The sequence below is a fragment of the Tursiops truncatus genome, chromosome 2, assembly GCF_011762595.2.
Source record: "Tursiops truncatus isolate mTurTru1 chromosome 2, mTurTru1.mat.Y, whole genome shotgun sequence".
In the NCBI taxonomy this organism is placed as follows: domain Eukaryota; kingdom Metazoa; phylum Chordata; class Mammalia; order Artiodactyla; family Delphinidae; genus Tursiops; species Tursiops truncatus.
The window spans coordinates 107,810,233-107,825,947 of NC_047035.1; the positions used below are offsets into that span (position 1 = coordinate 107,810,233).

The 15,715-nt window shown below is 36.8% G+C and overlaps 1 protein-coding gene across 8 annotated transcripts in view; it reads right to left on the reverse strand.

The window, feature by feature from the left end:
* DENND4A (DENN domain containing 4A) overlaps positions 1-15,715 on the reverse strand; it is a 131,632-nt gene that overhangs the window by 95,172 nt on the left and 20,745 nt on the right. For all 8 annotated transcript variants that reach the window (XM_033851842.2, XM_019948500.3, XM_033851840.2 and 5 more), the window contains exons 2-3: positions 7,202-7,280; positions 28-360 (exon numbers count right to left, since the gene is read on the reverse strand). In XM_033851842.2, the coding sequence (XP_033707733.1) occupies positions 28-338 (311 nt within the window). In that variant the 5' untranslated portion in view covers positions 339-360; positions 7,202-7,280. The remainder of the gene's footprint in view (positions 1-27; positions 361-7,201; positions 7,281-15,715) is intronic.

Here is a 15,715-nt window from a genome sequence, read left to right on the forward strand (position 1 = left end):
CAATAATTCTTTCAAAAAATTACTTACCCCAGATCTGTAAGTGGAGGCTTATCTCTTCCTCTTCTATAGCAAAGGAAAATCTGCGGCCCCACAAGACTTCCATTATTGAGATCAGCTGACAGTCCAGTTGGGGTAACATCAATACACGTGTAATCCCATGGCACTTCCTCCCCAAGAGATTTAATAATAACTGAAACATCTGTGATAGGTTCTTTTGGTTTAGCTACTTTATGACAAGCATCATTGAAGTGAATTTCTTCTTCAAGAGGCTTTGAAACATCAGTTAATCCTGCTACAACAAAGTAGTCAGCAACACGAGGCCCCTTATCTTCAATCATCTTCCATTACAGAAAGTTACATCTGAAAGAAAAGTAAAAGATAGTATTCTTCTGTAATAAGTCAAATAAATATTCTCCTATGATAAGTCAAATAAACATAAGTGGTTTGTGTACAAATAAGAACAACAAAAAAAAAGTGCACTACCTCCCTGATTAAACACGCTAGTATTACACATTTCACTTTCATATGTTAAAAGTATGCTTTTTTAAAAAAACAGGACTATATTTAGCATTATTTTTTTATTATAAAATTAATGCATAAATTTCCATTTTTGGCAATATGGAAGCCTAGATTACCTAAGTAGACAACAAAAAAACACACATTCTTTTAAATGCATAGACTAACTTGTAAAAATGTAAGGGGAAATTCCCAGGGCCCCAAAACAGTGAGGAAACCAAAATGCCAGAATGCAGTATATAAGCTCATACTGGGTGGGAGAATTTGGCTGATCTCCTCAGTAATCAAGGGGCGTGTATTTTTAAAAGGTATTACAGGGAAAGGAGACAATGCTTTGGGACCACGTAAGATAGGGGATTAGAACTGAGACATCTGTATAAAACCAAGAGCCTCAAAGAACTACATCCCCAGTTAAGGAGTGGATTTTAAAAATCCATCCACTGGTACAGGGAGATAATAAAGTTTGCCTCAATCTGAGCCCTACTTTGGGGGGAGTAAAAAGTCTCTTCTGAGAATGTATAACAACAGGCCTACTCACACTTGGATCTGAGGTTTGATCTTAAGCCATCTGCATGGTCCCAGGATGCTCCAAACTGAGATATTAATGATAACTGTGTTCCCAGGCTAGTGATAGCCCTGGGGAAGCAAATGCAAAAGTTCTAGAGGGTACCCTCAACACAGGTTTTCCACAGATAAAGCCCTGTTGAAGATGACCTCCTATTCTAAAATTATAAAACACACAAAGAAAAATCCACCCTGAATGAGTTTCAAAAGATACAAAAAACAGAAGTTTTGTATCTTACAAAACTTTTATTTCAAAACAAATAATAAAAGTAGGGCAACGATTATAACGGTAATGCATGCTTATAACAAATACAAAGAAAAAATACACAAAGTGGAATTCATCGTGTATTTGCACTTTAATAGCAAAATCTCCTTCAGTTGTCTAGTATCACTTAAACCTTATTTGTTTCTTGAACTAGGAGAAGACATTCCCACCCCCAGCCCCTGCCACAGTACTGTCATTACTTATATAAGAATTATAGGAAAAAAAGTTTAACCTAAAACAGAAATTTCCAAACATGTGTCTCATGTTAGACTTAGTTCCAAAAAATTCAAAGAAAGGATTTTATGGACAAATATTGTACTGTATATTTATAATATATATTAAAAAAATTAAAGCCTTGGAAATCTTTTGATAAAGGTACCTGATTAACTTCCCTTAATCCAGGATTTCCCCAGTCTATTTGAACAACAAACCCTATTTTCCCACTTAAAAACTAGAAAAAGCCCTCAGAACATGCTTTATAAAATGCTATTTAAAGTAAACAGCCTTCTTTTGTAGACTATAAAATACCTGGAGGCAAAGAAATTCTTATGTAATATACTTGTTTATAATATAATTATCACCACTTTCATCATAATCCCAAAATTCATTTAATTTTCTATATGGCTAATGTCATGAGTTTTCAGAATTCATGCCACATTTTTTGGAATTTGTATCCATTGCTTAAATATACTCTACATTCTCACTCTTTGCTTAGAAAACACACCTAAAAAAGGATCGAATGTTCCTACTTGTTTTATTTAGGTATATATGGCTCCTATGTAGCAATTCCCTTACACATAAGATTTCTGCACAAAACGAACGGCTTAAACTTTTCAGAAATCCCTACTGTCCCAGACTGACAGTAAAGGAAAGTAATAAACCTGTTCTCCTGGAAAACTGTTTAACACTGATAGTCACTCTCAGCTGACGGTCTATTACAGGTGTTTTACAAAAAAACAGCTGACCATCTATCCATTCTTTTAAAGTAGGAAAACAAAGCACTTCTGTATTTAACTTATTTTCTTCATTAAATAGTGTTTGAAAATAACTCTTCAATGGCTGCACAGTATTTTAACGGACATAACTTATTGTTGATCATTTATTACACCTACTTATTTTGCTAATAGTTTTTAAATGCTAAGATGAATAACCTTGAACATAAACCTCTGGTTACAACTCTTATTTTTTTCAGAATAAATTTACTGAAGTAGAATTATTGGGTCAAAGCAACACATACACTTACAGCTTCTATAAGTGTTTATTTGCTTTTCTGTGTGCATAAATTTTAAATTATAAGCTCTTGATAGACACGAGTCTTAAAAATTACCTTAGTAGAGCACTTTCCTTTCATCATAATGAAGAGATTTAAATATTCTCCTTTTTCTTAGACTCTAACTTCGTGTTATTTAAACTAAAGTGTATAGTTGCTATTACATACAATAAAGTTTTATGTCTTGCTATGCAGAAAGAAGGGAAAGAGAATGGAAATAGTACTATGGTGAAAACATATATATGTTTAATAGGTTCTTTTGAAAGCTACTACCTTAGCCATTGGAAATAAACAGCTATTATATGAATAAGCAGATATTTGGGGAAAAACTATGAAAATTGTTTTTGTTACATCTTCCTGGTTTACAAATCTTTATCATTTGATCTGATTTGCAGTTGAATACAGTAAATAACTACTAAAAGGGAACAAGTTAAAGTTCTTCATCAATACATATAAGAGCAATCAATTTTAAAGTGGTGATAAAATATTCTTACTTTTATTGACAGAATAGTAAATTATATATTACTCAGTTCCCTTAACTTGTTGTTCTTATTGTTGTTTTCCATTTATTCATTCGGGTGTGGAGAGTGGTAAAGAAGGTAGGCAAAAATATCTGAAGGCACTCACTGGTGACAAAGCATATAATGTCAAGAGCACAGCTGGCAACATCCCAGGTGACTTCTAGATCTAAATGCTCTTTAATTCTCTCAGAAAGAGTCTATAATACTGAAAATGCACCTCTACTTTTTATTTTAAATCAACTGTTTTTAAAGTAAGTTTGAGGTTTAGAAACTAGGGGGAAGACATTGTTACAAATTACAAGGCAGAGATAATACTGAAAATCTTTAACACAGAAATAAATAATGAATAGTATTTCCTAACAATTTCAAGAAACGAAGAGACTTCCACTGGAGTGTAAAAGTTACAATCCTCATGGAAGATACTAAACCTATATTAAGACAAAATGCCTTATGTTGGTAAGAGCCAACAAAAATTACTTGGAAAGAGCATCTGAGGAAAGCATTCATAGTCATGTACAAAACTTGGACTTTTAGCGTAGTACATCAGAGCAAAAACCCTTAACAATTAGGAGGTAAATTTCTTTTCTTTTTTTTAGAAGGTAAATTTCCTTAAATTCGTTTTGGAAATGGAGGGGCCACACAAAACAAATATTTGATCCAACAGTTCTCGAAATAATCACAATAGTATAAAACCCTGAAACAACTTTACTAAAGTTCAAGTAATAATACTACATCATTAAGCAGTTATTGTTTTTTTAATTCCTCTTTGTTCAACATGATACAGATAATTTAAGGAGTTAGCTCATAAGATGTTTACAGAAATCTTCTTAAAATTTCAGATACCTACTTGGCTAGTATTTCATTTCAAATTACATCTGTTTTCTTTGAGATTAGAAAACAAAAAGGATGTGCTCTCTATTCCTAAAAGGTTCATGGGAGCGAAAATGAGAAATCATTACAAGAGAGCTCTTACCTAATCAGCAACTAAGGGAGACTGACCTGTTTTTCTCCCTTTCTATCTCTGCCCCATCAATTCAGATTCTTTTTTATTTCTTCTATCACTCCATTAGGTCAAGTAGTAAAGCATTTGCTACCTAGGCTAACTCTAAGGACAAGAAAAGGCAAGAGTGGAAATCAGGGATAACATTTTAAAGATATATGAAAAACGAATCTGAACATAAATTTTGCAAAATTATATACTATTACTGAAATGGTAAAAGGAGCAAAGTCTTTGAGATAGGGCCTAGTATAGTCATAAACTCAAGATTATACATGAAAACGGTTGATAACACAATGGACCAGTTCAACTCCCCCTCACTCCAGTTCACTTCAATAAATAAGCTAGAAGAAATTTTCTTTCTTTTTTAAAAACAATGTAATTCCACAGTTAAAAACCTAACCTAGCTCATCTTTTCTTACATTATCAAAACTAAGCTAGAGACCTTCATTCCCATCTTTTTCTAAACTTCACCTCTCATTTTTCTTCCAACCACGGTAATCTATCCACTGTCCTTCAAATACAGCTTTGCTCTTTCCCTTTGATGATACACTGTTACCTTTTTCTAGTCAATATATGTTCATCTTATTTTTCAAAACAATTTAAATGGATGTGGATTTTCATTTAAACTTTATGAATTGTACAGAACAGTAGAAAGAAAAAGAAATTCTATAATCCCATTCACAATAATAAATCTGGTTTATATTTAACAAAGTTTCCTAGTCTTCTACTTCTATATGCAGTTACAATATAGAATATAAATATTTTTATTTTATTTAAAAAGCATTAGTCTAAACTGTTATAATCTTCATAATTATACTAAATGACTGCATAATATTCCATCAAATAGAAATATACACTATAATCAGTACCTCATTTTTCCTTTCCCAGCTAGTACCCAAAGTACGGTAGGTAGGTGCTTAAAAAAAATTTAAGTGAATAAATAGTTCACTTTATAACCTTCCTCAAGTATATTATACTAAATGTAATGTCTTTTTTCTGTAATTCAGAGTCCATTTTCTGAACCCCAACTACCTTAAATACTATAGTTTTTGAATGTACGGTAAACACAGATAAAACTAGATGATTTGAGTCTAATTAACCATCAGGGCCTTGGGCGAAATTAGAAATTTACTGAATAAGTAATTGATTCATTCATTCCATGAATTTTTCATAAATACTTTTTAAGATGTGACACTATTCTAAGAGCCAGTGACGATACTGATGAAAGCTAGCCTCTGCCTTCAGAGTTTCTTGTTTAGTTTTATTTTTCCACATCTCTTTCTATTCCTTTATTCCACCTCTAGCCATCTTTTCTCCTACCACCCTTCCAGATCCCAAGTGCCTGCCTTCACCCTGCACAAAGTTTTTCTTTTTTTAAAAAATAAATTTATTCATATTTTATTTATTTATTTTTGGCTGCATTGGGTCTTCGTTGCTGCATGCAGGCTTTCTCTAGTTGCGGAGAGCGGGGGCTACTCTTCGTTGCGGTGTGTGGCTTCTTATTGAGGTGGTTTCTCTTGTTGCAGAGCACGGGCTCTAGGCGCACAGGCTTCAGCAGTTGTGGCATGTGGGCTCAGTAGTTGTGGCTCATGGGCTCTAGAGAGCAGGCTCAGTAGCTGTGGCGCACGGACTTAGTTGCTCCGCAGCATGTGGGATCTTCTCAGACCAGGGCTCGAACCCATGTCCCGTGCATTGACAGGCGGATTCTTAACCCCTGTGCCACCAGGGAAGCCCCCAAAGTTTTTCTACCAGTTTCTCCTGAAAGCCCCATGCAGAGAAGTGACTCCTACTTTGTTGTTCCTTTCCCCATCTCCTTGAAAATTGGCACTACTTCAGCATCAGTATTCTACGGAGATTTTGAAAGGAAAGAAATCTTATTTGTATATCATATTTAACAGTAGGTTTGCTTTCTTTTAAAAAAGGTTTAACCCACCCAAGCCAACTTGAGTTTTTTTTTCTTTTTGCATATTGTATCTACTACAATATGCTCCTTGCTTTTTTTTCACTTGAATTGTTTTTTTTTTTTTAAGGTTTATTTACTTATTTATTTATTTGGCTGCATCGGGTCTTAGTTGCAACACGCGGGATCTTCACTGAGGCGTGCAGGATTTTTCGTTGTGGTGTGCAGGCTCTTCATTGCAGCGTGCGGGCTTCTCTCTAGTTGTGGCGCGTGGGTTTTCTCTTCTCTAGTTGTGGCACGCAGGCTCCAGGGTGCGTGGGCTCTGTAGTTGTGGTGCGTGGGTTTCAGAGTGTGTGGGTTCTGTAGTTTGTGGCATGCGGGCTCTCTAGCTGAGACACGTGAGCTCAGTAGTTGTGGCACACGGACTTAATTGCCCCGCAGCATGTGGGATCTTAGTTCGCTGACCAGGGATCGAACCCGCATCCCCAGCATTGGAAGGTGGATTCTTTACTACTGGACCACCAGGGAAATCTCCCAACTTGACTTTTTAAAAGTAAGTTTTTAGTAACCCAAATTGATGGACTATGTGGGGCAAATTTCTTAAGCAAGGGGGCACTTATTTGTCTTCTAGTCTACTCTGGAACCACTTCCTCTCTCAGTATCTATTCCCGAGCAAAAGCCAACAACAAAAAAATCAAAACACAGCTGTGTAATTTGAAGGTTCCTTTTTGAAAGATTGACAATTTATATTAAAAAAATTAAGATAGGAATAATAGACCTTTAAAGGGGAAGGATCTTTTCCTTAGTGATAGTCTTATCCTTTATTTTATAGCCAAAGAAACTAAAGCACAGAAGATGGCTTACTTAAGGAGACCCAGCTAGTTAGTGGTAGAGCCTGGACAAGAACTCAAGTCCCTTAAACCAGTATTCTTTATATTTGGAGATGCTGTTTCTAATAAATGGTGTTCAATTAATACTGATCCAGGGCACACTTAAAGCATCTCCTTTCAGTAAGTTATTTTGTGTCACTTGTTACTCGTAATCGTTACTTGGTGAATATATGCCAAATTCTTATTAAGACATCTAGTAAATTAACATTTCACTATGTTTATACAGAAAACAGCTAATAAAAACAAATCGAAATGAAAAAAAAAAAACTACTTACACATTACTGAAAGTCTCTCTCTGAAAATGATGCCAGATCTCAATTTGTGAATTCTGCAAGCCTTGGAGTTTGCGAAATACTGTATTAAAAAGAATAAGAATTAAGCTTAAATTAATTCCAATCAAATATTTCCCCCTAAGATGCCTGTGGATACTTAGAAGTCCTGTTAACAATGATAATTTTCAAACAAAATGGTTGCATATATTGTTTTCACATGGTTAAAGAGTCAACAAGTAATTTTCATATACCAGCTCCTCCAGAAAACACATTTCAGTCCAGAATAGACACATACTTTAAAAAAAAAAAAAAAGCAAATAAGGGGGACAAAGAGAGAAAACAAAAAAATAAGTAAGGGCACAAAAGACTAAATGTGTACAGGAACAAGGAGAAAGAAAAACATGCCTATTTCTTAGGCATTATGTATAGTATCTCATTCCTAGAAGAAAAATATAAGCACAAGCACAAGAGGAAGAAACCATAGCTTTATCCAATACTGAATATCCACTAATAATGGGGAAATAGCAACAACAGCAGACACCAGATTTACCTAACTTGGTTGGTGCTTGGTGTGTGTCTGGGAAGTAGGAGAGGAGTGGGGAAAAGGCCAAAATCATTTGAGTCAAGATTTGATTAAAGTGTCTTAGAATGGAATGGAGGGTGAAAAGAATGAATGAGAAGTAACGTAAGTACAATCTTATTACATTTTAGATTGCTAAAAATGGTTAAAATAGATATATACGTTTAAGAAACTAGGATAACACTCCACCTCAGATTCACTGAGTATTTTCAGTCAGTAAATATGGAGTTGTACATATATTTTTCAAATATTTCTAAAATCTTATTGCTGACAGGCAGCAAAGAAACAATGTAAATATTGACCTGCTGAAACATTTTTTAAATTCACCATCAGATTATCACAAAAATGTTCTAGCTGAAATACTCTATGTATGTAAAAACACTTGCAAATTTTGAAAACTACAGCTCCTATTTTATTGATAGAATATCAGGCTTGTTTTGATGCAATCATGAATTGTGAATGTAGTATATAACCAATTCCAAATAAATTTTCTGCTACATTGAGTTTCTTAATATAGTACAAACATTTTGTTTTTGACCATGACTCTGTGCTCCACTAAACTTAATATTTGTTTGTTACTCAATAAACAAAGCAATGGGGCTTCCCTGGTGGCACAGTGGTTAAGAATCTGCCTGCCAATGCAGGACACACAGGTTCGAGCCCCGGTCCGGGACGATCCCACATGCCACAGAGCAACTAAGCCCGTGCACCACAACTGCTGAGCCTACACTCTAGAGCCTGCGAGCCACAACTACTGAGCCCACGAGCCACAACTACTGAAGCCCGCGCGCCTAGAGCCTGTGCTCCGCAACAAGAAAAGCCACCGCAGTGAGAAGCCCTAGCACTGCAATGAAGAGTAGCTCCTGCCCACCGCAACTAGAGAAAGCCCGCGTGCAGCAACAAAGACTCAACGCAGCCAAAAATAAATAAAATTAATTTATTAAAAAAAAAAGTATTTTGTTCAATGTTGAAAGTTTTAGATTTACAGCAGCATTCACAATATGCAATGTTTCCTCTTTGACAGTATGAACTTCCAAAACCTTTACTTTGATTCCATGAATTGTATGAAAAAATTGACCCATTATTAGAATTAACTGATTTCCCAGTACACAGATGAGACTGATATAAAACTGGCATCACTTAAGTGTTTACAAAGTTCTTCTGTTAATGGAGACAACACATCACAGCTACTGCTTCACTTTCCATACATGCATAAGAAAACTTGCAATAAAAAATGCATAAATCTATTTGGCAGAGCATCCTTTGATGTAAATGGAAAGTCATGCTCCTCAAAGTGATACGTCAATGTGCTTCCTGCAGCTATATATGTTAAATTATCTTTCAGCACAGACCCCTTTAAATTGCTATTATTTTTAATTGAACTTTTTATTTTGAAATAATTGTAGATTCATATTCAGTTGAAAAAAATAATAGAGATCTGGTATACTTTTTACCCAGTTTCTCCCAATTGTAACATCTTGCAAAATTATAGTACAATCACAGTAGGGATATTGATATTGATGCAATTCCCCTATCTTATTATGTTTTCCCCAATTTTACTTGTATTCATTTGTGTATATGTGTTTGTGTGTGTGTGTACTTAGTTCTATACAATTTTATTACGTGTTGCTACATGTACTTATCACCAAAGTCAGGATACAGAACAGTTCCATCACAAGGATCCTTAGTGCTGACCTTTTATTTTTTATTTAATTATTTATTTAAAATATTTACTTATTTGGCTGTGCCGGGTCTTAGTTGTGGCATGCGGGATCTTTGCTGCCGCATGCAGGATCTTCATTGCGGCATGCGGGATCTTTTTTAGTTGTGGCACACAGGATCTAGTTCCCTGACCAGGAATCGAACCGGGGCCCCCTGTATTGGGAGTGCAGAGTCTTAACCACTGGACCACCAGGGAAGTCCCAGTGTAGACCTTTTATAAGTATGCCCACTTCCCTCCTGTCCTCCCCCCACTGTCCCTAATCTCTGTGGAGTGGTATATTTTTACCAGAGAGCACATAGGGCCAATGAAAGGAAAAGACAACTCTCTAAAAGCAATACCCCCTTACAACACAGGTGCAGAAACAAACCAGAGAAAAAAGCATATACGTGTGGAAAGACCTGTTGGTCACATTCACTCAGCCATCTGGAACACTACATTTGAATATGATTATACAAACATAAATGCACAGACATACGTATGCACGCAAAGATAGGGACAGAGAGTGATCATCTACTAAATCACAATAAAAATCAATCCCCTTGGTTCTGAGATAAATTTTCCTATCATGAATAAATTCCAGACTGGAATCAAGAGGACAACATAAAATAATGCTACAGAACAACTACAGTGGGGATTCCTACATGTATAAGAAAATAAAAATGAGTCTTTTACTGTGTTCACAGGTAAACCTGCCCCTCCCCCAGAAATTAGGTTTGAACTAAGGTAGCAGGGACTTCCCCAGTGGTCCAGTGGTTAAGACTCTGAGCTTCCAATGCAGAGGGAGCAGGTTCCATCCCTGGTTGGGGAACTAAGAGCCCACATGCTGTGAGGCGTGGCCACCAGAAAAACAAAACAAAACAAAACAAAACCTGTAAAACTGATATTTTAAAAAATAAAGAAAATAAAATAGCTGGTATTCCCTTGAGAAATGGATCTGGTGTAGAAAGAACAGGAACAGACTAGAAATAACTGAAGGTTAATATGCAGATACCTCTTGTCTCTCCAGACAGACTATAAACAATTCAAAGGCAGGAACTCTGTCTTTTATTTCTTTTGATTCCTCACATAAATTATAGGCGTTATAAATACATGGTAGGTGTATAAATATTTATTAAATAAATGAGGTCAGCACAGTAGGAAAAACATGTGAAAGTTAAGACACCACAGAATCATAGGATTGTAGAGCTAGGAGGCTCCTTGGAGATGTAGTTTCAATCCTTTTTAAATGAAGAAATTGAGGCATAAACATTAAACAGCTTGCCTAAGACCAAATACATCAATTTATGACTCAACTCTCATAGCTTTTAATTTGGAGTTCTTCTATACCATACTTCAATTCAAGAATGAAAGAGAAGAAAGTAAGTCCTTGGGGAGCCCTGTGTGTTAATTCGTGAATGTGGGCTTTGATGGACAAAAAAAGTTAACAGGTAAGTGGGAGAAGTTAAACTGGCTGAAGAGAGTGGGGCAATTGGCAGGTAAGAAAAAGAATGAATGACTAAAAATCAGAGAAAAGAGTAAAACAGAAAAGGAAAGAAGTTGAACAAAGAGATATGGCAAGAAAAGTAATAAAAAAAGATGAGTAAAAAAATAGTGCAGAAATGGGATGGAGAAAAGTGAGAAATGGTTAGAGAGGTATGGGGAAATTGTATCCAGAGAATTTTTTTTTAATTAATTTATTTATTTTAGGCTGCGTTAGGTCTTCATTGTTGCACGAGGGTTTTCTCTAGCTGTGGCGAGTGGGGGCTACTCTTCGTTGCGGTGTGTGGGCTTCTCTTTGCCGTGGCTTCTCTTGTTGTGGAGCATGGGCTCTAGGCATGCAGGCTTCAGCAGTTGTGGCTTGCGGGCTCAGCAGTTGTGGCTCACAGGCTCTAGAGCGCAGGCTTAGTAGTTGTGGCACACTGGCTTAGTTGCTCCGCGGCATGTGGGATCTTCCCAAACCAAGGCTCGAACCTGTGTCCCCTGCATTGGCAGGCAGATTCTTAACCACTGTGTCACCAGGGAAGCCCTGGAGAATTTTTAATGCTATTTACATCCTTTTTAAATAAAGAAACTATTAGATTTATCATTCCTATAAACAATTCCCTATAAACAACTACCAGTCTCATACTGAAAATCTGTTCATATTCAATACTATATATGAAATGCAAATATATGATGCTTACCAGTCTAGAGTGAGAGGGAAGTCTGGTTTTAAATTTTGTCTCTTGCACCATCTTTTTTTTTTTTTAACTTAATTTCCCATATGAATACCACTCCCACATCGCAAAGTTCTTGCCTCCTCTTTGAATTATCATAAACATTTTTTAATGTGCTGATAGGAGTTAACTTTTTAGTATTTATTTTTATTTATTTATTTATTTGGCTGCGTTGGGTCTTAATTGTGGCATGTAGGACCTTTGTTGCAGCATGCAGGTTTCTCTCTAGTTGTGGCGCACGGGCTCCAGAGTGCACAGGCTCAGCAGTTGTTGTGCACAGGCCCTCTAGTTGTGGCACTCGGGCTCCAGAGTGTGTGGGCTCAGTTGCCCCATGGCATGTGGGATCCTAGTTCCCTGACCAGGGATTGAACCCACGTCCCCTTCATTGGAAGGTGGATTCTTAACCACTGGACCACCAGGGAAGTCCCCTGAATCATCATAAACATTTGTTAGCTGGTATCTAAAATGAATTGTTGCCACCAATGGGATGTTCCCAAAAGCTTCTCTTAAACATAAAATATCTGGTTTTTCTCCTCCATTTCATGGTTACTTGAAATAATACTCACTGGGGTGATTAAAAATACATTTTCAGAAGACAAGTAATCTAAAATTCAGTTATATTAACATATAATACAAATGAGATTCATTGATTAAAAATATCACCTTTCTTGAAAAGTAGATATCAAGATTTATAGTTCTCTCATTTGGTTAATGTTGAACATCTCACTTTCTTAACTATTTCATTTCACCACCTATTTAAATATAGTACTTTAAGCCTTTTAAAGGCTTAAAATCCACTTTTCCCCACAAACTGTAACAAGTAACATATTTATTTGTTAATAAGCACCTGAAAAGAACTTTGAGAATTAATACTTGAAAACAACTTTGAGACATCTGTTATTCTCCCACTTAATAATGACTGATACAATTTTTTAATCTGTAGGATTTACTAGATGATCAAAGACTACAAACAAATAGTTCATACACAAGAAAACCCAAATACTTGGAAAAATTGATAGGCTTGCAAATAATTACAGAAATTAAACTTCAAAGTTTTACATCATGTCCAGTAAATTAACAAATATGGAAAAAAACATTAAACCCAATGCTGTAGTGCTGTCAAGAAATAAGCACACTTAAAAACTGTCAGTGGGGGACTTTCCTGGTGGTCCAGTGATTAAGACTCCTTGCTCCCAACACAGGGGGCCCGGGTAGTCAGGGAACTAGATCCCGCATGCTGCAACTAAGAGCCTTCATGCTGCAACTAAAAGATTCCGCATGCTGTAACTAAAAGATCCCGTGTGCCCCAACTAAAGATCTCACGTGCTGCAACCCTGGCACAGCCAAATAAATAAATAAAACATTTTAAAAAATTGTTGGGACCTCCCTGGTGGTGCAGTGGGTAAGACTCTATGCTTTCAGTGCAGGGGGCCCGAATTTGATCCCTGGTCAGGGAACTGGAGCCCACATGCATGCCACAATGGAGAGTTTGCATGCTGCAACTAAGCATTCCGCATGCCGCAATGAAGATCCCACATGCCGCAACTAAGACCTGGTGCAGCCCAAATAAATAAATAAATAAATAAATACTTGACAAAAAAATTGCTAATGGCACCATGAATTAGAACAATTTTTCTGAAAAGTAATCCATCAGTACTTAAAACTAATTGTACTCTTTTTTTTTCTTCGGTAGGCAGGCCTCTCACTGTTGTGGCCTCTCCCGTTGCAAAGCACAGGCTCCGGACGCGCAGGCTCCAGACGCGCAGGCTCAGCGGCCATGGCTCACAGGCCTAGCCGCTCCGCGGCATGTGGGATCTTCCCGGACCGGGGCATGAACCCGTGTCCCCTGCATCGGCAGGCGGACTCTCAACCACTGCGCCACCAGGGAAGCCCTAATTGTACTCTTATTAACTAATTCTATTTTGGTGAAACATCTCAAGAACATACATATATTTTTTAGTCAAACTGTTGGTCTAGATTATTTATAACCATACCTCCTTAAAGATTCATAGAAGTTTTAGAGTAAAAAAGGTAGAAAGGTAAATAGGACTTGCCCAAAATAGCACAGTTCATCACTAGCAGAGCAGGGCCTAAAACTCCTTATCCCAGGTCTCTTGCTACTACATACCATGTAGACTATTCCACAGAAGCCTGAATCAATGACCCAGATTTGACAAAGATAAAGCAGATCAGGTTGGTGAGGCTAGATGACACATTGCTCCTTCTAAACATTCTGATGGCCAGGACCAGCCCTAGATACACTTCTATTCTTTAAACTCCCTTAACCTTCTTTCAGCAATCAAACCAAACTTCAGGACCTTCTCTTTCTTCTTATTCCCAGGAAAATTTTTAGTTCCACTAACTGCTGCTCACTTTCAAATTTACATCACCAACCATGACTCTCTACTGAGATCCAAAATGCCTGCATGGGGCTTCCCTGGTGGCGCAGTGGTTGAGAGTCCGCCTGCCGATGCAGGGGACATGGGTTCGTGCCCCGGTCTGGGAAGATCCCACATGCCACGGAGCGGCTGGGCCCGTGAGCCATGGCTGCTGAGCCTGCGCGTCCGGAGCCTGTGCTCCGCAACGGGAGAGGCCACAACGGTGAGAGGCCCGCGTACCGCAAAAAAAAAAAAAAAAAAAAAAAAAAATATGGAGGCTTAAAAGAATAAGAAGACAACCCACAGACAAAGGAAATATTTGCAAAAGATGTATCTGATATAGCACTGTTATCCAAAATATATAAAGAACACTTGAAACTTGACAATAAGAAAATTAACCACCCAATTAAAAAATGGGCAAAAGACCTGAACAGATACCTCACTAAAGAAGATATACAGATGGCAAGTAAACACATGAAAAGATGCTCCACATCATATATCATTAGGGAAATGCAAAGTAAAATAACAATGAGAAATCATCACACTCCTATTAGAATGGCCCAAATCCAGGACACTGACAACACCAAATAATGGCAAGAATCTGGGGTGGCAGGAACTCTCACTCATTGCTGGTGGGAATGCAAGATGAATCATATAGTCACTGTGGGAGACAGTTTGGCAGTTTCTTGCAAAACTAAGCATACTCTTACCATATGACCCATCAATCACGCTTCCCAGTATTTACCCAAATGAGTTGGAAACACGTCCACACAAAAACCTGCACACGATGTTTACAACAGCTTTATTCATAACTGCCACACTTGAAAGGAACTAAAATGTTCTTCACTAGGTGAATGGATAAATGAACTGTGGTACATCCAGACAATGGAATATTATTCAGTTCTATGATGAAATGAGCTATCAAGCCATGAAAAGACATGGAAGAACTTTACATGCATATTACCAAGTGAAAAAAGCCAATCTAAAAAGGCTTTATACTATATAATTTCAACTATATGACATTCTGGAAAAGACAAAACTATGAAAACAGTAAAAAGATCAGCAGCTGCCAGCAAGTTAGGAAGAAGGGATAAATAGCCTAATAAGCACAGAGGATTTTTAAGGCAGTGAAACTATTCTGTATGATACTACAATGGCAGATATATGTTATACATTTGTCAAAAACCACAGAATGTACAACACAAAGAAGGAACCCTAATATAAACTATGGACTTTGGTGATAATGATGTGTCAGTGTAGGTTCATGGATTATAACAAATGTACCACTCTGGTGTGGGATGTTGACAGTGGAGGAAACTGTGTTTTTGTGGCGGCAGCAGTATATGGAAACTCTCTGTAGTTTCTGCTCAATTTTGCTGTGAATCTACAACTGCTCTAAAAAATAAAGTGTATTTAAAAGGAAAAAAACTAAAAGAATTAGTTCTGAACACATATGGAGGCTAGGAAAAACAGAGCCAATATCTAAATAATAGGGCTTTCAGAATGTGAGGAAAAAACAGAGATGAGGAAATACTAGAGAAATAATGACCAAGAATTTCCAAGAATTAAAGACATAAGATGTCAGTTTGGTATAACAGATAAGAAAAAAATACCTAGACACCTTATAAGGAAGTCTTAGAA